General features: G+C 40.0%; 1 protein-coding gene across 1 annotated transcript in view; it reads left to right on the forward strand.

Annotated features, from left to right (window-relative positions):
* ASB15 (ankyrin repeat and SOCS box containing 15) overlaps positions 1 to 22,263 on the forward strand; it is a 36,272-nt gene extending 14,009 nt beyond the window's left edge. The window contains exons 5-11 of the mRNA XM_036425667.2: positions 13 to 144; positions 1,920 to 2,078; positions 9,529 to 9,774; positions 12,161 to 12,332; positions 14,432 to 15,002; positions 16,469 to 16,622; positions 21,928 to 22,263. Of these exons, the coding sequence (XP_036281560.1) occupies positions 13 to 144; positions 1,920 to 2,078; positions 9,529 to 9,774; positions 12,161 to 12,332; positions 14,432 to 15,002; positions 16,469 to 16,622; positions 21,928 to 22,100 (1,607 nt within the window). The 3' untranslated portion in view covers positions 22,101 to 22,263. The remainder of the gene's footprint in view (positions 1 to 12; positions 145 to 1,919; positions 2,079 to 9,528; positions 9,775 to 12,160; positions 12,333 to 14,431; positions 15,003 to 16,468; positions 16,623 to 21,927) is intronic.
* The last annotated feature ends 279 nt before the right edge of the window (positions 22,264 to 22,542 follow it).

Genomic DNA, 22,542 nt, shown 5'->3' on the forward strand with positions numbered 1-22,542 from the left:
TGTTTCCTGCAGGCCACATTCTTGAGCTCCAGGAGTATGTGAAATATAAATATGCATTAGATGAAGCGGATGAAAAAGGATGGTTTCCCCTGCATGAAGCTGTTGTTCAGCCCATTCAACAGATACTTGAAATTGTCCTGGATGGTAAGTGAACACAAAGCCTCTTGGACCAAACTGAAGCAGGAATGTAGGAGTTGGGAGTGATGTCAATGAATGTAACAAGCAAAAAGAAGAAGCAGAATAAAATATTATTTGAAACTGAGAAAAGGCAATAGCCATGTTTTAAACAGTAGGGCACAAAAATGAGCACATTTTGTGAGTCTCTGGGTTCACCTTTGCATCCTTCTAAGAATGTGACACAGGTTGGCTGGAAAATGTGGTTATCACCTAAAAGTGATAGAAGTTTGTATACATCATGAATTAATTGATTTGAATATAAATCTTTTTAACCCTTGCCCAAGGATAATGTTTATTGATTTTATTATTTTATTTTTAAAATATTTTTATTGATTTCAGAGAGGAAGGGAAAGGGAGAGATAGAAACATCAGTGATGAGAGGGAATCATTGATGGGCTGTCTCATGCACACCCCCTACTGGGGATCAAACATACAACCCAGGCATATGACCTCTTGGTTCATAGGTTGATTTTTAATCATTGAGCCACACAGGGCCAGACTGTTTATTACTTGGAGAGAGAGAGGAAGCATTAGAGGAAAAGAGGGGGGAGGAAGAGAGGGAGAAAGAGAGAGACAGAGAGAGAGAAAGAAAAAGAGAGAGAGAGAGAGAGAGAGAGAGAGAGAGAGAGAGAGAGAGAGAGAAGAGTGAAACATCAATTGGTTACCTCCCATATATGCCCCAACTGGAGATTGAACCCTCAACTTAGGTATGAGCCCTGAAAGGGAATTGAACCTGCTACCTTTTTGATCTATGAGATTATGCTTCAACAACTGAGCCACCTGGCCAGGGCTGAATATAAATATTTTGCTTTTGGAAGTCAGTTTTTAATTTTTAACTTGAATTATTTCTTCATAATATAAATATTAATAAATATTACAGTAACTTGGCCTTATTCAAGTATTAATAATAATTTCCACATTCTAATATAGTATTTTTCATACCTCAATGTCTCATAAAACACTTAGAGAGTGCTCCCATCTTTCAACCTTCAATGTTGCTCCCTAGTTGTATGTTGTAGAACACATGTGTCAAACACAAGGCCCTCGGGCCAAATCTGTCCCGCCAGGCCTTGCAATGTAGCCCGCACCGCGCTGTCATCACTGCACTCCGCTGCGTTTCCATCACAATGACAGTTTATGACTGTTCAGTAAACCATTCGGCCTGCGATTTAGGCTGGATTTTAGATTTTGGCCCCTTCTCTGATTGAGTTCGACACCCCTATTGTAGAAGATAATGATGTTTCATGATTAACTCTCCAGCCAGCTAGCCAGGTAAAGAAAATAGATAGCTAGACATATGGTCAGATATAGAAGATGATGTTAAGCAGAGTGTAGCTAACATATTCTCACAGGATACATTCATTCAAATATATTCTCAGTCCCACATTCACAGGCTTCATTTTACAAAAACCAATTTCAGATGCAATTTAAATAACAATGCTACGGGTTGGGAAGTTGGTTTATAATTTATCAGGATGAAGATTTACAACCCATTTTTTTTTAAAAAAGAGCACCTTGAAACATACATGTTAGTTTTTTAGCTGTCAGTTTGATTAGCACATCCATGCTCGTCTACTTATATATACTATAGTTTGAGAAACTTTACTCACATCTCCTTTAGTCTTTGCTGCTTCATCAATTGACTTTGTTCAGACTAATATGTATAATGTTGTATTATTCTGACCTATGTGATATCCTTTAAACAAAGACTTTTAACTTTATGCAATGCTTTCACATCTCAGCATCCTATAAGACGCTCTGGGAGTTCAAGACCTCTGATGGAGAAACACCATTGACTTTGGCAGTCAAAGCTGATCTGGTGGAAAATGTAAGAACTTTACTAGAAAAAGGAGTATGGCCAAACACCAAAAACGACAAAGGAGAGACACCTCTTCTCATTGGTAAATTACTTTTTCCCTATAACTTTTTGTTCGCAATAAATAATAATTAATATGTATTTATTGGAAACCACTATGTATTGGCTAAAATCATGTGACCTTGTCTCCTTTCTTTCCCTGGGTTCTTCCCTATCTCCCATCTTACCTGTCCTAAGATTTTGTTTTTCTATCCCACAAAGAGGTCAAATGTAAAAGAGTCTTCAGCACCAACTAACCAGGATCCAAGCTAGTTTTATGAAACAAGAAGTACCAGTTCTAAAAGAACATTGTCTAGGAAGGGGCCAGCTGTAAGGGCGGTTGCATGTTTGGTCTATAGTCAGAGGCAAGAGACAGAAGGAGACTCCCAACAGGAGACTCCAGGTCCACATCAGCAGTGAAGCCAAACTAGAATGAAGAGGAGCCAGCAGATGAGGAGTTCTCACATGCAGCCCTGGGTCTCTACAAGGACTTAACCACCACGACACAAAGGAAAGGAATAATGGAAACCTGAAGGTGTCATTATCAGCATATTCTCAGCCTTGTGTATCCTGCTATTTGTAGACCAGAAGGAATTGGAGGGTCTGTTTGCAGAGGCAGAGAGAGAGGTGATGTTAACTACAAATGACCAGGGATAACATCACCTTTCTCTTAGGGACTGGGGTTGTAGAGTAAGAATTTGGGCTTTGATATCAGATCTGTGATTTTATTTTCTCCTAGTTTTATTAAGATACAATTAATATAAAACAATGTATTGGTTTAAGATATATGACATGATTTTTATATATTACAAAATGATTACTATAATAAGTTTAGTTAACTTACATCAGTTCACATAGTTATAATTTTTTTCTAATGATGAGAGCTTTTAAGATCTACTTTCTTAGCAACTTTCAAATACACAGTAGAGTATTATTATATGGACTTAGATCTTAGCTCTGAGATTGCAATTATGGGCCTCAGTTTCCTCATGTGTAAAATGAAAATATACCACCTGCCACAGACTTGTTATAAAAATTAGAGAAAATATAAATATATTAAACCCCTGCCACATGATAGATACTCAGGAGAGGAAAGCCATTATGAAAGTGTATGTGTGTGTGTGTGTGTCTGTGTGTGTGTGTGTGTGTGTGTGTGTGTGTGTGTGTGTGTGTCCGGAGGAGACCTAAGATTATTTATCAGCAATCACAGGGAAAGAGAATAAAGCATCATGAGCTCTGGTCATAACTATTGATAGATAACACTACCACCGCTCCTGTTTACAGGGAAATCACTAGAATTTTTAAAAAACAACCTAAATATTAACAGAAAACTCAGACAAGTCATAAACATTCATAAAATATTTACATTCCACATTAATTCAACAACATTAATGCAAACAACATCTATTGAGATGTTACCTTAAGCCAGGTGGTGTAGGTGGTGTGCTGGGCAACATGGATATAAAGAGAAGTGGAATGATCTTGTTCTTCTCAGAGAGTCTCGTAGGAGAGCTAGATACGATATAAGTAGAAAATGAATGTTACAAATACTATAATAAAGGCATATGTTCGAAGTAAACTAGGGAAATGAGGAAGTACTGAATCTGTGAAACTGTCACAGATATAGTTGCTCTTTGTTGTGATTTGGGGGGGCATAGAGGGTCATCCACAGATAGTGGAGGGAAATCGGGGCAGGGGTTCTGCCCATGGACATAATGTTAAATAAATGGGGCCACGAGAGCCTGGGGTCACTCTGATCCGATTCCTTCTTGCTTACTCTTGGCCCATGTCAGAGCTTCCAGCCTTCCTAAATTTAGTTCTGATTGGCCAAGCTAATGTTATAGTTAGGGTAAAGGCAAAGCTTATGTAATAAAAAACAAACACAGAGACCCGAAGCAAACAAACAGCACTGACTGAGGAAGAAAGAAGATCGTGTCTCTCTCAGACAGCATTCCGGAGTGTGTGGTCCTGGGCGGCAGGGTGGCTGCACCACGGGCACCCGGAGCTTCCAGGTGCCATTTCCCAGCGCGCAGGAAGGAGGGAAAAGGCAGCCTTGGGAAAGCATCTTCCCCTTTAAGAAGATGGCCTGGACATCGATAAAGCGTTTCCATTCTTATGCCATTAGTTCAGGTTTTGTCACGTGGCCACACTCAGGGACAAGGCAGGCCTGGTTATGTAGCGTCTACCTGGATAGACTGTGACCAGCTAAAACTTGGGGCTTCTGTTGCTACAACAAAAGGGTAAACACGAGAATAGAGGAACCGATAGCTGTCTCTGTATGCGTGTTAACCAGCCTTTTTATCACCGTAACATGGTGCTTCTCATAAACAGACCAGAGCTTTTTTCCTGAGCTGGCACTACAGGCACTAATAGGATACTCAGCTACGGTTGCTGCACCACGATTAATGTGATCTGCGTTGTTTTTGTAAAGGCATATGCGATGGAGTACCTGCACTGACATCCATGTATTTGTTGTTGTTTCTTTTCTTTTTTTTTTTTTTTTAATATATTTTATTTATTTTGTACAGAGAGGAAGGGAGAGAGTTAGTGAGTTAGAAACATCGATGAGAGAGAATCATCGATCAGCTGCCTCTTGCACACCCTCTACTGGGGATATGCCCGCAACCAAGGTACATGCCCTTGACCGGAATTGAACCCGGGTCCCTTCAGTCCCCAAGCTGACGCTCTATCCATTGAGCCAAACCAGTCTCGGCTGTTGTTGTTTCTATAATCTTTGATTTCTTCTCCTTCCCCCCTCCACCTCTTATTCCTCCAACTCTTCCTCCTTTCTCCTTCTCCTTTTCTTCTTTCTCCTCCTCCTCCTCTTTCTTCTTCTGTCACACTTTTGCAAATATAGAATTAGTCTCTACTTGCTGTTCCAAACCCACTTATTTCATAAAGAGCAAATAAGTCATAATTGTCACTCATTTCTTTTCTTTTTGCTTCATGTAAATTGTTAAATGCTTAATGCCCACAACAGAGCATTAAGCATTTCTTTGCATTTCAAAGTTTCATTTGTTGGTTTCTCTACTCTGTCAGTGTCTGAAGTGTGGGAAAGGAACTTGACCATTGAGTTATCAGTCAAAATAGACTTAACAGTTAGAAATAAGATACATTTAAAACCAAATGGTAATTTCAAAGAGAAGGCAGCGTCTCATGAAGGAAATACTCCAGAGGTTTCATTTATGTCCCCATCATCCTGGAGAATAAGAATTTTTCTTGGGTTAAATTCCTCAGGACCTTCATTGTGGAAACCACAATGTCTTTTTAGGTTCATAGGGAAGTGGATAATTCATGGTACTTTCTCAATGTTCTTCTCGAATCAGTGAGATGCTTTAAAATTTGCTACTCACAGTCCATTAACTCACGAAGGAGAGAAAAGAAAAACAAAAACTGCTGTTCTTTTTTTTTTTTCTGTGCAATGTCAATCCCATTATCCTCATACTTATTTACTGATATTCCTAAATGGCCGCCGAAGTCACTTTTGGTCCGACCCTCAGCCATTGGGCCTTACTTTGATGTATTGCAGTCATGTTACACAGTTAATTGCTGAGTGGTAGACACCTGATTTGTGATGACCTGACACTGAAGGGTTTTGCACTCAAAACTCCCTCTCTGCCTTGTCTCCGAAGTGGTGTCACCTTTCTCTAGTTGGATAGCCATGAGGTTGTCCTGGCCACTGGGGTCCAAGGTCCAGTAGAAGCCAGTTAATTTTGCTGTGGACATTTCCTTTCTCACAAATCAACATAGGTTCTCTTAACTCCATCCTCTTTCGATCTTCCATTGCCTGTCAAGATGTCTCATAAAAACCTGCTCTCTTTGTATGTCATATGAGTCAGAAAATAATTCACTGCTGACAAGTAAATTATGTGAGCAAGACACATATACCCACAGAGAAAGTGACAGGAATTTAAATAATCAGGAAAAGTGCCAGACAATAAATGTACAAATTGCATATAAACTATGCAAAATTCTCTAATGGAAATTCTCTAACTCCTAAACTGAAACTTGGTTTTCTTAAATATTATTATTGAAGCTAAATATATATATATATATATGGGTGTGTGTGTGTGTGTGTGTGTGCGCGCTTTACTTTATAAATTATTTGTACTTGGTTATTTTACACAAATATAGTGTCTTGTTAATTTTCATTATTTAACCATTTATTGATTAGGTATATCTTTGTGGGTAAACTTGGGAAGGGCTCCCCACAATTTGCATTATTATGTTTATGGGAAAGAAAACATATTCTTTCCGAAAGAGTAAATTACAAGCAAAGTTTTATTTTTCAGAGTATTTTAAGTTGAATACGGCCTAGATATGCTGTTGTTCTTGTGAAGAAAGAATAATATCTTTAATCCATACATTCTCTGAATCAGGCTAAAGGGGAAAAAATGCAATAGGAGCAAGAAGATAAACGAGGACACGCCTCTTAGCTGGTTTGACTTATTAATGTTTGCTCTGCAAAAACACCAGCTAGGATGAGGTCATTCCCTGTAATTAGAGCTGCCAGTGGCAGGTGGGTGATTTCAGAGAAATGCATTTGTCAACAGACTCTAATTTAGACAGTGAGTAGGGCAAAACCTGAATCTCACTGCAGTGATGCTTGCCTGCCTCCAAAGCTTGTCTTCAGCCTGAGTTTAGGCCTTCCGGGGCCCTCTCACCTGGCGTGGCCTTATAGCCTTTGTGCATGCTGCCTCCTGGGTGCCCAGGATGTGCTATGTGGGCCCACATCTCCTCCTGCCTTTCCCAGCCAAGGCCCAGACTGACTTCTTCTCCAAACACCAGACAGCATAGCTTTCTTCCCTAACTGTAAACTCCACAAGTGAGAAACATCTGTCTTTTTCTGTTGTCCACAGTGCCTAACAGTGCCTTTCATATCACAGCAGGTAATGAATGAATGAATGAATGAATGAATGAATGAATCTGTATTTATCTCCATATGCAGGGAGCAGCATTCATCCTGCTGTTTCTTAATAAGATTTTATTTATTGATAAGAGAAAATGCATTACATCTTTTAGGAATATTTATATCTAGCCCACCAGTGTGGATCAGTGATTGAGTGTCAATTTATGAACCAGGTGGTCACAGTTCAATTCCCAGTCAAGGGCACAAGGCTGGGTTGCTGGCTGGATCCCCAGTAGAGGACATGCAGGAGGGAACCAATCAATGATGCTCTCTCGCCATTGGTGTTTCTCTCTCTCTCTCCCTCTCCCTTCCTCTCTGAAATCAATAAAGATATATTTTAAAAAAGAAACATTTATATCTAAGCTGGAGAAATATATCATTAATCTAAAGGGGGAACCACTTTTAACAGTGTAACTTTATTTTTTTTAATTATTTTTTATTATTTATTTATTTTTTTAGTTTTTATTGTTCATATTATTACAAATGTTCCTTTCCCCCCACCACCACCATTGCTCTCCTCCACCAGGTTCCCACCCCACCCTCTGCCCTTTCCCCTCTCCCCATTGTCCTCATCCATAGGTGCACAGTTTATGTTCAGTCTCTTCCCATGCCCCCCTCTCCCCTTTTCCCCAAGAATCGTCAGTTCACTCCCCTTCCATACCTCTGATTCTATTATATTCAACAGTTAATATTGTTCATCAGATTTTTTTAATTTCCTTGGTTTTTAGATTCACTTGTTGATAGTTACGTATTTGTTGTTCATAATTTTTATCTTTGTTTACTTTCTCTTCTGAAAGAACTCCCTTCAGCAATTCATATAATTCTGGTTTGGCGGTGATGAACTCCTTTAGCTTTTTTTTATTAGTGAAGCTCTTTATCTGGCCTTCGATTCTGAGTGATAGCTTTGCTGGGTAGATTATTTTTGGCTGTAGGTTCTTGCTATTCATCACTTTGAATATTTCTTGCCATTCCCTTCTGGCCTGCATGGTTTCTGTTGAGAAGTCAGCTGACAATCGTATAGGTGCTCCTTTATAGGTTACTACCTTCTTTGCTCTTGCTTCTTTTAATATTCTCTCTTTGTCTTTTGCTCTTGGAATTTTAATAATGATGTGTCTCGGTGTGGTCCTCTTTGGATTCCTTTTGTTTGGAGTTCTGTGCGCTTCCTGGACTTGTAAGTCTAATTCTTTCACCAGGTTGGGGAAGTTTTCTGTCACTATTTCTTTCAGTATGTTTTTGATATCTTGCTCTCTCTCATCTTCTGGGACCCCCATAATTCTGATGTTGGTTCGCTTGAAGTTGTCCCAGAGGTTTCTTACATTATCTTCAATTTTCTGGATTTTCTTGCCTTCTAGCTTCTGTGGAGGAGTGTCTTCTGGCTCTTTATGTTCCAAATCTTTGACTTGATTCTTGCGATCTTCCCTTCTGTTTTTAGGACTCTGTAAAATATTTTTTATTTCAGACAATGTATTCTTTATTTCTTGTTGATCCCTTATCATTTCTTGTTGACTCCTTATTAATTCTAGTTGATCTCTTTTCATATCCTCATAGGCCTTATCCATCTTTTCTAGGAAATTCTTGGAAAACCTTATAAGCGTAGATTTGAACTCTATATCCAGACGCTTTTTGTCCTCCATTTCTTTCGTTTGTCAACAGTGTAATTTTAGCTACTAGAGACAAGCAAAGAAGAGGGGAGAGCTGATTTAGTAAACCTCTGAAACTAGTTCATTGGCTGTCATCTATTGAGAACCTACCTAGATTCTAAACATTCCTATTGCTAAACTCCCATTAAGAGCATGGCAAAGAGATGTTCATTTCATATTGCTATCATTGGGGGAACTTTCTAGAGGAAGGAAAATTTGATAAACCCTATTTATATATATGGCTTTGGAATCCTAAAAGTGATGAGATGATATTATTAATAATAATAGTTATCATTTACTGAGCTCCTATCATATGCTAAAAATGTTACATGCATTATTTAATTTATACAACCAAACAGCAGATGTTATTTTAATTTTGTTAATGAAGAAATAAAAATTTAGAAAGATTATATACCGCATCTTATCTTAGCAATATGCACTGCTTTTCATGGAACTCTTGAACCTTCTCAGGTCAGAGTCTTAAAGAAACATCAGTGTCATCATGCTTGCTTACATTTCACGATAGAAATATGTGGGGTTTATTATTTTATTATTATTATTATTATTATTATTATTATTATTATTATTTTAGAGAGAGTGGGAGACGGAGAGACAGAGAGAAATATCGGTGTGAGAGAAACACATCGATTGGTTGCCTCCTGCACTTGTCCCTACCAGGGCACAGGCCAGGGAGGAGCCTGCAACTGAGATACATGCCCTTGATGGGAATGTATCTCAGTGGACCAGGACCCTTTGGTCCACATTCTGACACTCTATCCACTGAGCCAAACCGGCTAGGGCATGCAATCGAAAATTTGGATATAAGAAATGAAATGGGGGTGAAAAATGCAATATTCTCTTTTGATTGTAACATTGGTCATGTAACACCATCTAATATTCACGTTAACATGCTTACTGTCGATTGTTGTTTTAAAAATCTCTTCAAGCTGTCAGAAGGGGCTCCTATGACATGGTGTCTGCTCTGCTCAAGCACGACGCCAGCCTGGACCAGCCCTGTGTCAAGCGCTGGTCGGCCCTGCACGAGGCGGCCAAGCAGGGCCGCAAGGACCTGGTGGCCCTGCTGCTGCAGCACGGAGGCAGCGTGCACCTGCGGGACGGCTTCGGCGTCACGCCGCTAGGGGTCGCTGCGGAGTTCGGCCACTGCGAGGTGCTGGAGCACCTCATCCACAAAGGTATGTGGCCAGGAGCTGCCCGTCCCTGGCTTGTCTCCTTTCCTCCACCCTCGCTGGCTTTTCTTCCTCTTCTGGAAGAACTGTGCATCCGGCCTTGGTGCCCAGCTCTCGACAGCCTCCCGAGTGGTCCCCTATGCCACAACTCAATTTTTTAAAACATCTTTTTAAAAATATATATATATTTTAAAAAAAATACTTTAAAAAATTGATTTCAGAAAGGAAGGGAGATAGAAACATTAAGGATCAGAATCATTGACCAGCTGCTTCTTGAATGCCCCTACTGGGGATCAAGCAGGCAACCCAGGCATGTGCCCTTGATGGGAATCAAACCTGAGACCCTTCGGTCCACAGGCCAACACTCTATCCACTGAACCAAACCGATGAGTGCTCAACTAAACCGTATGCACACTTACCTGCAGGTCTGCACGCCCAGCTCAGTGTGCTCTCAATAAAAACAGCCCCGTTTTCTTAGAGATGGCTCACCGAGTCTCACACCTTCTAAATGGAATTCCTCTTCGTTCACACTTCTGATTTAAAGATTTCTGTCATCCGAGACAAAGTAGATTTATCTCTACTTCTTCCATCACCTCCTTTCCCAAATCCATTCGGGTGCTGAATGCCGCTGGGTCCCATTCATCTGTTCTCCTTGGCAGTCCCTCTGGTTTGCATCCTGGTCAGGCCCCTTACATCTTCTCTGGACCGAGGCAGTCATTTGATTGTTCTTCAGGTTCCCAGTCTCCCTGTCAGAGAATATTTAGTGAATACAGAACTCAGTCCCTCTGCCAGAAGGACAGCTGCAACAGTGTAAATCAGTAAGAAGTCCTCCGTGGCTCCCGCTGCCCGCTGCATCATACACAGGCCCCTCTGCATCCTCTCGAATTGTTTACCAGGTGTATCCCTCACTACTTCCAGCGTGCATCCTGCACTCCCGCCACATTAGATGGCTGCTTCCCAGCATGCCTCCCATTCCACTGTCTGGGTCAGAGTCAGATGTTTGCCTCTGTCTGGAATTCTGTCCAACATAACTCAAAATCACCTTCTCGAGACACCTCTTCCCTGAAGCCTTCCCTAATTCTGCCCAACAGACTGTGACGTTGCCCCTCCTTTGAAACCTCCAAGTGCTTTATTAAGAATTAAGAAACCAGCCGAAACTGGTTTGGCTCAGTGGTAGAGCGACGGTCTGCGGACTGAAAGGTCCCAGGTTCGATTCCCATCAAGGGCATGTATATTGGTTGTGGGCACATCCCCGGTAGGGGGTGTGCAAGAGGCAGCTGGTCGATGTTCCTCTCTCATCGATGTTTCTATGTCTCTCTCTCTCCCTTCCTCTCTGTAAAAAAATCAATAAAATATATTTAAAGATATATATAAAAAAATAAAAAAAATTGTTTTAAAAAAAAAAGAATTAAGAAACCAGTCTGGCCAGCGTGGCTCAGGGGTTGAGTGTGGACCTATGAACCAGGAGGTCACGGTTTGATTCCCGGTCAGGACACATGCTCGGGTTGTGGACTCAGTCCCCTGTGTGGGGGTTACAGGAGGCAGCCGATCAATGATTCTCTGTTATCATTCATGTTATATTTCTCCCTCTCTCTTCCTCTCTGAAATATATATATATTTTTAATTTATTTTTTTTTTTACAGAATTAAGAAACCAAATTCTGAAACTGTTTTCTGCTACCTACTCATTGTCTGCCCCTAGCTTGGTTACTTAAACATCTGGTTCTGACTTCCCTCATCTGTCAGTAAAGGCTAGGACCACAGGGTCCGCAAGGATCACCTATGGGGAAAAGACCAACATTTTCGGGAACCTCAAAGTGCACCTCATTTAATTGTTAAGTAAGTCTGTTGACATAAGCTGTGCACCTAGTTTAGAGGAGGAGATGTGGTTCATGCAGGTACCTAGCTTGTCCCCAGCTACCACGCTCAGCTGCAGAGCCACACTTCAAACACAGACCTTTCCCCCCACACGGAACCTGCTAGTCCCGATGCCAGGTGAATGCCACACTCTGTGTTCTTTGATGATTTTTTGTTTGTTTCATTTCCCCTCGGAGTTTCTTAAAATAGTTGCTATCTGAGGACCTTCTGTTGAGTCTCACCCAGTGTTTTCACATGCGGCACAGCTGGTAAACATTAGTTGAAAGAGAGTGTTAACTGATGTCTTTCCCCAGGAGCATTTGTCTGATACAGAGATTGACTCACTTCTCAGATCTTCCGGCGATGCAAAGGTTTGCTAATAAAAAGAAACAGGCTGTGTAATTATTTATTAAAAATACTGAGAATGTAGATGTTCTTCACTCTATGCTTTCGATTGTAAGTCCTAACAAGGAAGACAATTGTCTCATTGGAAGGAGCCCCTCTTTCTGACCGCTATGCATTGTTCATGCCGCCAGGGGGCGACGTGTTTGCCTTGGCGGACGATGGGGAGTCCGTGATGTTTGAGGCCGCAGGAGGCGGCAACCCGGACTGCATCTCTCTCCTTCTGGAATACGGAGGAAGCGGCAACGTGCCCAACAGAGCAGGGCATCTTCCCATACACCGAGCTGCCTACGAGGGACATTACCTGTGAGTGACCGATCTTAGGATGGTCATTTCAAGTTAAAAAATAAAAAAGTGCATGTAGAATCACAATTCTCTCTAAGTAATAACCCCCCAAATCCAAAAAGAAATAGGCAAAATGTTCAAAATTTTTTGTTCTTCTAAATATGTTGACTGTTGCCCTTTTTATATTTTAATGTTTTAACAATTTAAAACTTTTTTCAGTTACAGTTGATATACAACAGTCTATGAGTTTGAGATGTACATCGGAGTGTTCAGACATCTGTATACCTTATGAGGGGCTCACCCACCAAGTCTAGTAACTACCTGACATTACATAATTATTACAATGTTATTGACTGTATTCTTTGTGCTGTACTGTACATCCCATGACTATTTTACAACTGCCCTTTGTACTTTTTAATCCCTTTACCTTTTCACCCATCTCCAAAGACACATCATAATACACATCATAATATATCTTTGCACTTTATAAAATTTCCACGTTGAATGTATACTCCTTTTATAATGAAGAGTTTCTCTTTTAAAGGGAAGTTACACATGAGAATTCTTCACAAGCCATCCAAATATGCCCTCCTGTTTTTTAACTGTGTTTTTAAAAGACTATAGTTTCTAAAAAATTTTGCCCTTTGAAAAAAATTAAAACTTGTGAAAATACTATCAGTATTACTTTAGTTATTTAGCAACATGAATGGATATTCTAGTATAATGTCAAATATATTATTGAGTAGAAAAGTCTCATTATAAGTATAGAGCTCTTTATTCCAAAAAAAAAAAAAAAGGCTGGATAGATTTTTAAATCACAAAAGTGCCACAATTGGCATAACAATAGAAGTCTAGAATCATTATATTAAACTACCTGCAGTGAGAGGTTGGTTTAAGGGAATGAAATATACTTAATAAGTTCCAAAACTTTGAAATGCTTAGCCTTTATCATCTCCAGTGGCCACATCGGCTAAGTGGCCAATGACATAATTAACGCTAAGTGACACGTTGTTAAAGTTTACCTGGATTTGTTCCCAGAGTTCATAAATTCACACATGGTAGCTCTGGGGTAGGCACAAGAGATCAGGTTATCCTTGCTGATGGCTCTCGTGCATGTTTAGTTGGTCAGTCAAGTGTGGAATTCGTAGCTATCACAAGTTCTTAGAAACATAAGCAGTGTTCATTACCTCAGTTGGACTATTAGAAGGTTGATGAAATAAGAAAGAAGCTTCTAATAATTCAATTTTGAGTTATATTGAAGTAGACAGGATGTCCACGGCCAATGGTAAGACTCAGATAGCAGTGAAAGAGGAGTAATGAATGAGAATCCTAAGAGGCCTACAATCTAACCCTTGCTCCACGTCTGTGTGACCTTTGGACAAGATGTTCTACTTCTCCAGGCTGCACTTTGCTCTCCTGTTAAATGAAGGCGTTGCTCTGAGTGATGTTCAGGGCCACTTCCAGTTTTTTTCCCCCGTGACTCCGTGATTCTAATGGTTACGATGGGGAAGCATTTCTCTATGGCATCAGATGGGCTTCCTTTTCTCTTGTAGTTTTCATGAAACAGCATTGGTTGCTGGTAAATTGTATGTTGTTCAGAGAAGAACTGGAAGATGGGAGGAGCCACAATTCTAGGGCCAAACATATGATCCATCGTAATCCCCAGGAACGTTTAGAACAGGAAGCTATAATAAATAAAAACTAAACTACAGCCCTAACGGGTTTGGCTCAGTGGATAGAGTGTCAGTCTGCAGACTGAAAGGTCCCAGGTTCGATTCCAGTCAAGGGCATGAACCTTGGTTGCGGGCACATCCCCAGGAGGGGGTGTATAAGAGGCAGCTAATCGATGTTTCTCTCTCATCGATGTTTCCAACTCTCTCTCCCTTCCTCTGTAAAAAATCAATAAAATATATTTTAAAAAAAACAAACCTAAACTACATTACACTAACTCAAATAGTAGTAAGACAATGGACAATTATATATCTTTGTATAAGGTTATCCAGCAAACGTAAAGAAAACTGAAACAAACCGCACTCATGTGTCTTCATGAGGAAGCTGGCTTAATTCATTTCTCGATCGTCTTCATGCCAGGGGGATATTTGATTTATTTTTCTTTCCAGCGCGCTGAAATTTCTCATCCCAGTCACATCCAGACATGCAATCCGGAAGAGCGGGCTGACTCCGATCCACTCCGCAGCGGACGGGCAGAACGTGCAGTGCCTGGAGCTGCTCCTGGAGCACGGCTTCGACGTCAACGCCCGGCTGGCCGACCACATCTCCCAGAGCTACGGCGACGGGCGCAGGACGGCGCTGTACTTCGCGGTTTCCAACAACGACGTGCGCTGCACGGAGCTGCTGCTGCAGGCGGGCGCAGACCCCAACCTGGACCCCCTCAACTGCCTGCTGGTGGCGGTGCGGGCCCACAGCCACGAAATCGTGCGGCTGCTCCTGGCCCACGGGGCCGACGTCAACTGCTACTTCATGCAGGTGAACGACACGCGCTTCCCCAGCGCCATCCAGTACGCCCTGGGCGACGAGGCCATGCTGCGCCTGCTGCTCAACCACGGCTACCGCGCCGAGCTCTGCTTCCAGTGCCGGCACGGCGACATCTTCGGCAACTCCTTCGTGTGGGCCGAGATAGAGGAGGAGGTGCTGCCGGGCTGGACGTCCTGTGTGATAAAGGACAACCCGGTGAGTGACAGCCTTTCCTTCTGCATCTTGTCATTTCATTTTTTAAAAATATATTTCATTGATTTTACACAGAGAGGAATTGAGAGGGATAGAGAGTTAGAAACGTCGATGAGAGAGAAACATCGACCAGCTGCCTCATGCACACCCCTCAATGGGGATGTGCCTGCAACCAACGTACATGCCCTTGACCGGAATCGAACCCGTGACCCTTCAGTCCCCAGGCCGACGCTCTTCCACTGAGCCAAACCGGCTTCGGCTCATTTCATTTTTTTAAAAATATTTTTCATTGATTTTTTACAGAGAGGAAGGGAGAGGGATAGAGAGTTAGAAACATTGATGAGAGAGAATCATTGATCAGCTGCCTCCTGCACACCCCCCACGGGGGATGTGCCCGCAACCAACGTACATGCCCTTGACCGGAATCGAACCCTTCAGTCCAAGGCCGATGCTCTGTCCACTGAGCCAAACCAGTTTCGGCTCATTTCATTTTTAAAAAAATAGATTTTTATTGACTTCAGAGAGCAAGGGAGAGGGAGAGAGAGAGATAGAAACCTCAGTGATGAGAATCATGGATCGGCCGCCTCCTGCACATCTCACACTGCGGGATCAAGCTTGCAACTCAGGCATGTGCCCTGACCGGAAATTGAACTGTGACCTCCTGGTTCATAGGTTGATGCTCAACCACTGAGCCATGCCAACTGGGCTCATTTCTTGTTATAGCTCCCAATGAGCCAGAAGTAGGCTCATTGGGAGATGTAACAAGAAAAGAAAAATCACCGAAACTGGTTTGGCTCAGTGGATAGAACGTCGGCCTGCAGACTGAAGGGTCCCAGGTTCGATTCCGGTCAAGGGCATGTATGTTGGTTGCGGGCACATCCCCAGTAGGAGGTGTGCAGGAGGCAGCTGATTGATGTTTCTCTCTCATCGATGTTTCTAGCTCTCTATCCCTTTTCCTTCCTCTCTGTAAAAAATCAATAAAGTAGATTTTTAAAAAAAGAAAAAAAAGAAAAGAAAAATCAACTCTAACTTTGATAGTTTTCTCACGCTTGTACTTTTGTTAGCAATAATATGGGGATATAGGAGTAAAACTAGGCACCAAAGAAGGTGTTGATTTTTCTTGAATCGGAAACTGAATGTAGAAGAATGTGAAAATGTTTTCAGTTAATAACTTATGCTTATTCGGTGGGATATTGGGGCTAAAAGCAGGGGAAAAAGAATCCTGGAGAGAAGCATGATTTTTTCATGTTATGCCGGCTACCTCACATCAGAGCCGAGCATGTAACTCCAGGACCCATTGTTTCACAGAAACAAGCAACCCGTTTCTTTTTCTTTTTCGTTCATTACAAGGAGGTACTTTTTATTTCCTGTAAAAAAGACAGAGATAATAATTTTCATAACCAAGTTAAGTGCTTATGTATATGATATAGTAAAAGTACTACTAAATTAAATTTTACCAATTCTCTCAGTTCTGTGAGTTCATTACAGTTCCTTGGATGAAACACTTGGTAGGCAGCGTTATTCGTGTGTTAATAGATTACATGGATTATATCCCTCTGTGTGATAAACTGAAGACTGCACTGGAAGTACAGAGAGAATGGCCAGAAATCCGTCAAATACTAGGTAAAAACAAGTTTTGCCTACAAATTTTTTAATGAAAAGTGTCTATGGGGAAATTTCTCAATGTTATCTTTGATACTTTTTTTTTTTTTAGCGCTGCTTTATTTTCACTGTTTTTGAAAGACACCCTTACTATCTCCTCTGATTTAAGATGCTAACGTTGTTTTGCTTTTCTTAATACTTTCTAACTCTTTGGTTGCATAATAGGTAATATTATAACTATATTAACATACTAAATAGAATTCGTTTTTTAAAGTTAACTTCTAGAATATCATGAAGTATGAAGATTGTAATCTCCATATGGGCAGGAATCTGTTTTGTTTATTTTTATATTCTCAAGGCTTAGCATAATTCCTAGTAAGTGTTAAATAGTCAATAAATACTGAGTAAATGAATGAATGGTATGTATTAGAATTGCCCTTTTTGATATGCTCCCTCTCTCTGGTCTTTATTAACAAATTCCTACCATCAAATGATTTTAATATAGACAAGCTACTTTGTGTGCTCGAGGTTAAAGTTTAGTTATAATTATAAATTTGAATTATATTACAAACGTTTTAATAAAATGGTGTTTAAAATTACTTCAAATACATATAGAAACTAGAAAAAAAATAATAGATTGGAGAGGTTTTCTCTTAAAAAATATGAGTTTGGAAAAATGAACACCCAAACCTACTTGGACATCAATTGCATGGATGCAATCATAGAACTTTGGGTCACATGCATATAACCTGGCACTCTTAATAAACCCAAATCATCCATGAACGGATTAACAAACCCTCCACAACTAATTCTTTAGGACCAGGCAAATTTTAGGTAGATTATATTTTTCAGTCAAAAAGATAAAACTTAAATGTTGAGCTGATTTACATATCAAATTTGTTAGATATAAAGTTCTATAAAAAGAAATATGAGTGATAAAGTAGTTTTCATGTAAACATTTAGTTTCAATCAATCTCACACATTCCTACGATCAAATGATTTTATTATAGACAAGCTACTTTGTGTGCTCGAGGTTAAAGTTTAGTTATAATTATAAATTTGAATTATATTACAAATGTTTCAATAAAATGGTGTTTAAAATTACTTCAAATACATATAGAAACTAGAAAAAAAAATAATAGATTGGAAAATTCACCTGAGTTTTTTTTGTGGGAAGGATGAAGACTTTGGCTAGAAAGACTTATAGTTCAAATGCAGATTTGGAGGTAAGCTTGGATTTTCTCAGATGACTTCCCCTTGAATGAGTTCTACAATAGAAGAGACTTTGTGGGAACTAACATTGGAATCTTAGAGAATCTGCTGAGTAATGCAATATTGTGAGCCTAGAAATTGACCTCTGGGGGTTAGATAGACCGAGGCTGGCATAAAATTCTGACGTTATCTAGGAGTAGTATTGCTGAGTTGTATATGCCATTCAGGGCTGATATTTTCATGGAAACAAACAACAATTTCATTCCTGTTTCACTGAAAGAGAGTGAAATTTCTTTATTTTCTGAAAAAAGATCAAGATAGCATACTAGCCGGGTGATTTTTGAGAAAGTTACCCTTTTTTATGCCAAGGTTTTCCCACTGCAAAATGAGGCTAGGATAGCAGTTACCTCATAAAGTTGTTGTGGGAACTTAAAGAAGATGACACATGGCCCAGCTGGTATGCCCGGGTTGCAGACTCCATCCCCAGTATGGGGTGTGCAGGAAGCAGTTGACCGATGATTCTCTCTCATCATTCTCGTTTCTATCTCTCCCTCTCCCTTCTTCTTTGAAATCAATAAAAATATGTTTTTAAAATTAAATAAAGAGATGATGCATGTAAGGTGCTTAGCATACTATGTAGAACATTAAAGCACTTAACAAATTTAGCTATTTTATGAACTACAATATTAGTGTTTTTATACTATTTTTATTACACGTAAGTCTATGTGAAGTATGAAATGCACATGTAAAAGTATGTTATGAAATCCTCACAAGTTGTGTGCTGTCATGCTAATTTTTATGAATAAAAAGCTGAGGCCAAGGGAATTATAAAACATATTGGTCGGGACCCTATGAACTCAGGAAATTGGGCTGACAGGCCTCCCTTTCTGAGCGGGGCCCACATTGGGATAACAACAAACTCAAGCAGGACGGAGGTAAGAGAGGTCCACGTGAGTGGGTGCAAACAAAGCGAGGAAACCTCAGAGAGCAAGACACCGGCCGTGGTGAGGATCCTTGCAAGAAGGTGACAGAATAGGAAGCTCTGTTAACTTAAAGAGCTATCTTAAACCTAGCTTCCTCCCAGAAATTCAGAAAAACTAAATTCCCATAAAAATGAGCAACAGAAAAGTATCGCAGTCAAACCTCATATAAATTTATTATAAGAAAAATATAGACATGTCAAAAATTTTTAAATATTGTCAATTGTCAATACTATAGTGAAAACATGTCAAACTCATGGCCCACGGGCCACATGCAGCCCACAGTGAATATTTTTGTGGCCCAGCCAATATAACGGTATGTAAGAAATGTTTTAATAAAAATTTCATAACTTAATTTTTATAATATCCTGTTATACATAATTATTAGTAACAAACTACAACATTCGCTAATGACTAATTACTATAATCGCATTGCATTCATTTCCCTTATGTGCCTTACACACAGACACACCATTTCTCTCCACTACAACTAGCAGCAAATATTTTAGCGGCCAATTGCCATGTCATTAGTCTACTACTGGCTTGTTTGGTGTGCAAAACAGAAAATATTTTGCTTTCAGAGAACAAGAAAAATAGGTTTATTTGTGTTACGCTTATTAATTTGCAGTTATTCGGTGTCTGGTAAGCTAGTGTTCAAGAAAAAAATATTAATTTCTATTAATATGTTCTATTATTTTATGTTAACAATGACTCATTTATTTCAGCCCTTTGTATTCAGCATGTCTCTATTGAAATAAACCTACATTTTGCCAGGACCGGTTTGGCTCAGTGGATAGAGCGTCGGCCTGTGGACTGAAAGGTCCCGGGTTCGATTCCGGGCAAGGGCATGTACTTTGGTTGCAGGCACATCCCCAGTAGGGGATGTGCAAGAGGCAGCTGATCGATGATTCTCTTTCATCCATGTTTCTAACTCTCTATCCGTCTCTCTTCCACTCTGTGAAAAATCAATAAAATATATTAAAAAAAAGAAAAAGAAAGAAAGAAACCTACATTTTTATGAAAATTGAAGCTTTTGTTTTTTTGCTGCCCACATAAACTTAAATCTTGTTTATTTGGCCTTGTTAGTCTATGAGTTTGACATGCTTGGTGTAGGGTAAACACAATGAGATGATGACGTGATTCCTGTACAGGTCAGAATAGTAGTTTCTTAGAGAGGAGGAATAAATGAAGCTTGGGGTGGACTTTGGAAAGAATTGTGGGGTGCCTAGAGAAGTTATTCTATTATAACCTGGGAGATAAAGATGTTGACCTAATAATCCTATATAATAAAAGGCTAATATGCAAATAGACCAAACAGCAGAAAGACCAGTCACTATGATGTGCACTGAACACCAGGGGGCAGAGACATAATACAGGAGCTACCTCCTAGTGATTAGTCCGCTCTCACAGGGAGAGCACCACTCAGCCAGAAGTTGGGCTTATGGCTAGGGAGTGCAGTGACAATGGCGGGAGCCTCTTCCTCATCCATAGCAGCGCTAAGAATGTCCGACTGATGCCTTAGGCCTAATAAGCTGGCATTCAGACATCCCCTGAAGGCTCCTGGACTGTGAGAGGGCACAGGCCAGACTGAGGGGCCCCTCTCCCCCTGCCAGTGCAAGAATTTTGTGCACTGGGCCTCTAGTCACTTATAATAATTTAAGAAGCTATACATTTGTTTAGTTGCTCTTTCTGTATTTTATTTTACAATAAAAAGGTTAAAAAATTTTGGAGATCATAAGGGCAAAAACCCTAAAGTTTAGACAAATTCATTTTCCAAAATTGTAGACATAGACAATAACAAAGCAAGGATTTGAACCCATGCCTGTCTCATTTCAAAATTTAGGCACTTTCTCCATCACCAATGTATTTCATGTCATAGAACATTTTACTTCTAATTGGTAATTAATTTTCCATGTGTTTATACTGAAAAAGAAGGACCGATTCTTATGACTTTAGAAAGGTAATCCCAAAATAAATAGGAAGAATGTTGTTGGTTGTTTCAGTCATATATTATTGCAACCAGAATGTAAGTCAGTTGTGAATATGGGTAACCACTGGATGTCAGCATTTCTCCAGGTATACAGAGGGCAGTGTAGTATTGTTAGGGAAGAAAATAGGAAGGAAGGAAGGAAAAAGGGAAGGAAGGAAGATGGGTTTATTCTGCCTACTTGGGTAATTATTTTGCCTCAATAATTTTTGAAAAACATTACTTTCATTTAAAAAAAAGAAAAGAAATAATTTGCATGTTTACCATCTCAAGTGTAATAGAAATGTGATGTCTTTCATTTTTGAATTGAGTGATAGTTCACATTATTAAATGGCTACAAGATACCAAGTACTTTCCTAATACTTTACACGAATTAATTTGCTTTATCTTCAAACAACCCTAAGTGGTAGGTCCCATTCTTATCCACATTTCACAGATGGGAACACTGAGTTCATGGAAGTCAAGGTCACACCAATACAAAGTGGCAGAGCCCCAGCATCTAATCCTGACTGAGCCCAGGACCTGCGGCTGAGTCCTGTGCGATGCTGCCCTCTCACCAGCTCCCATTGCCGGGATAAGGTGTCAGTACTGTCGTTGCCATCAAGATAAAGTTAAGAGTCTAAATAAATAAAATAAAGACTAACTCTGATATTTAACCTCAGTAGATATTTAAATATAAAATGGTTAGGTGTCAGATGCTGAAACAAACCTAAGAATTATGGACATACGGAATTATTTGCATCAGATATTTCCTAGATAGTTATTCATCAGAAAGATTGATAGAAGAGAGAGAAAGTAAAGAAATGGATCTCTGTAATACCCAATTCTAAAGAATAAGTAGGAGGAGGTATGAGCACTTGTTCGCTTAAATGGAATCCATTCATTTATTTAACATCCATCCGCTGGTGGAACACCCGCTATGAGCGAGGCTGTCTTCCTGACACGGACAGACTGCAGGCCGGCCTTCCTGGAGCCTACATCCCAGAGGAATGTTCTGGAAGGCCTAGTTACAAGGTGACTTCCCCTTAAAGCCACAGCTGTTAACGTGAGCATACCTCTTGGTGTTATTCTAAAACAGTCTGTATCTTCCAGACCCACCCACTAATACTGGGTTTTACTTTTTACTTGTTTTTCCCATTCGTTTCAGAGAATCCTTGCTCATTAAAGCATTTGTGTCGGTTAAAAATCCGAAGAATTATGGGACTGCAGCGGATCTGCCAGCCCGCCTCCATGGAGAAGCTTCCTCTACCGCCAACCATTCAGAGATACCTATTATTTAAGGAGTATGACCTCTATGGACAAGAGCTAAAGCTGCCATGATTTAAAAGTAACATTTTAGAATGTGATTTTAAAAAAATATCTCCTGGAATCATTTTACCTCCATCATTGTGTTTAAGTCCCCTGACAGTTTCATAACAGGATCCTGTGTTCTTATGAGAACACCACGTTTTACATCTTTAAAGACCTTAACATTGTGATATTTTTTTTAATTTAAGTCTAGTTGATATACAATATGATATCGGTTGTATTAGTTTCAGATATACAATATAGTGATTTGACATTTTTATACCTTATAATGTGATCATCCTATTAATTCTAGTAATCATCTGTCACTGTGCAAACAACACAATATCATTGCTATATTCCCCTTCACCATTTCACCCATTCCCCCATCCCTTCCCTCTGACAGCCATCGTTTTGGTTACATTGTGATCTTTGTTGCTGAAAATATTACCTAAGTTTCCCATTAAACATTGTGATT

Source organism: Pipistrellus kuhlii, unplaced genomic scaffold (genome assembly GCF_014108245.1).
Source record: "Pipistrellus kuhlii isolate mPipKuh1 unplaced genomic scaffold, mPipKuh1.p scaffold_m20_p_10, whole genome shotgun sequence".
Taxonomy (NCBI): Eukaryota; Metazoa; Chordata; class Mammalia; order Chiroptera; family Vespertilionidae; genus Pipistrellus; species Pipistrellus kuhlii.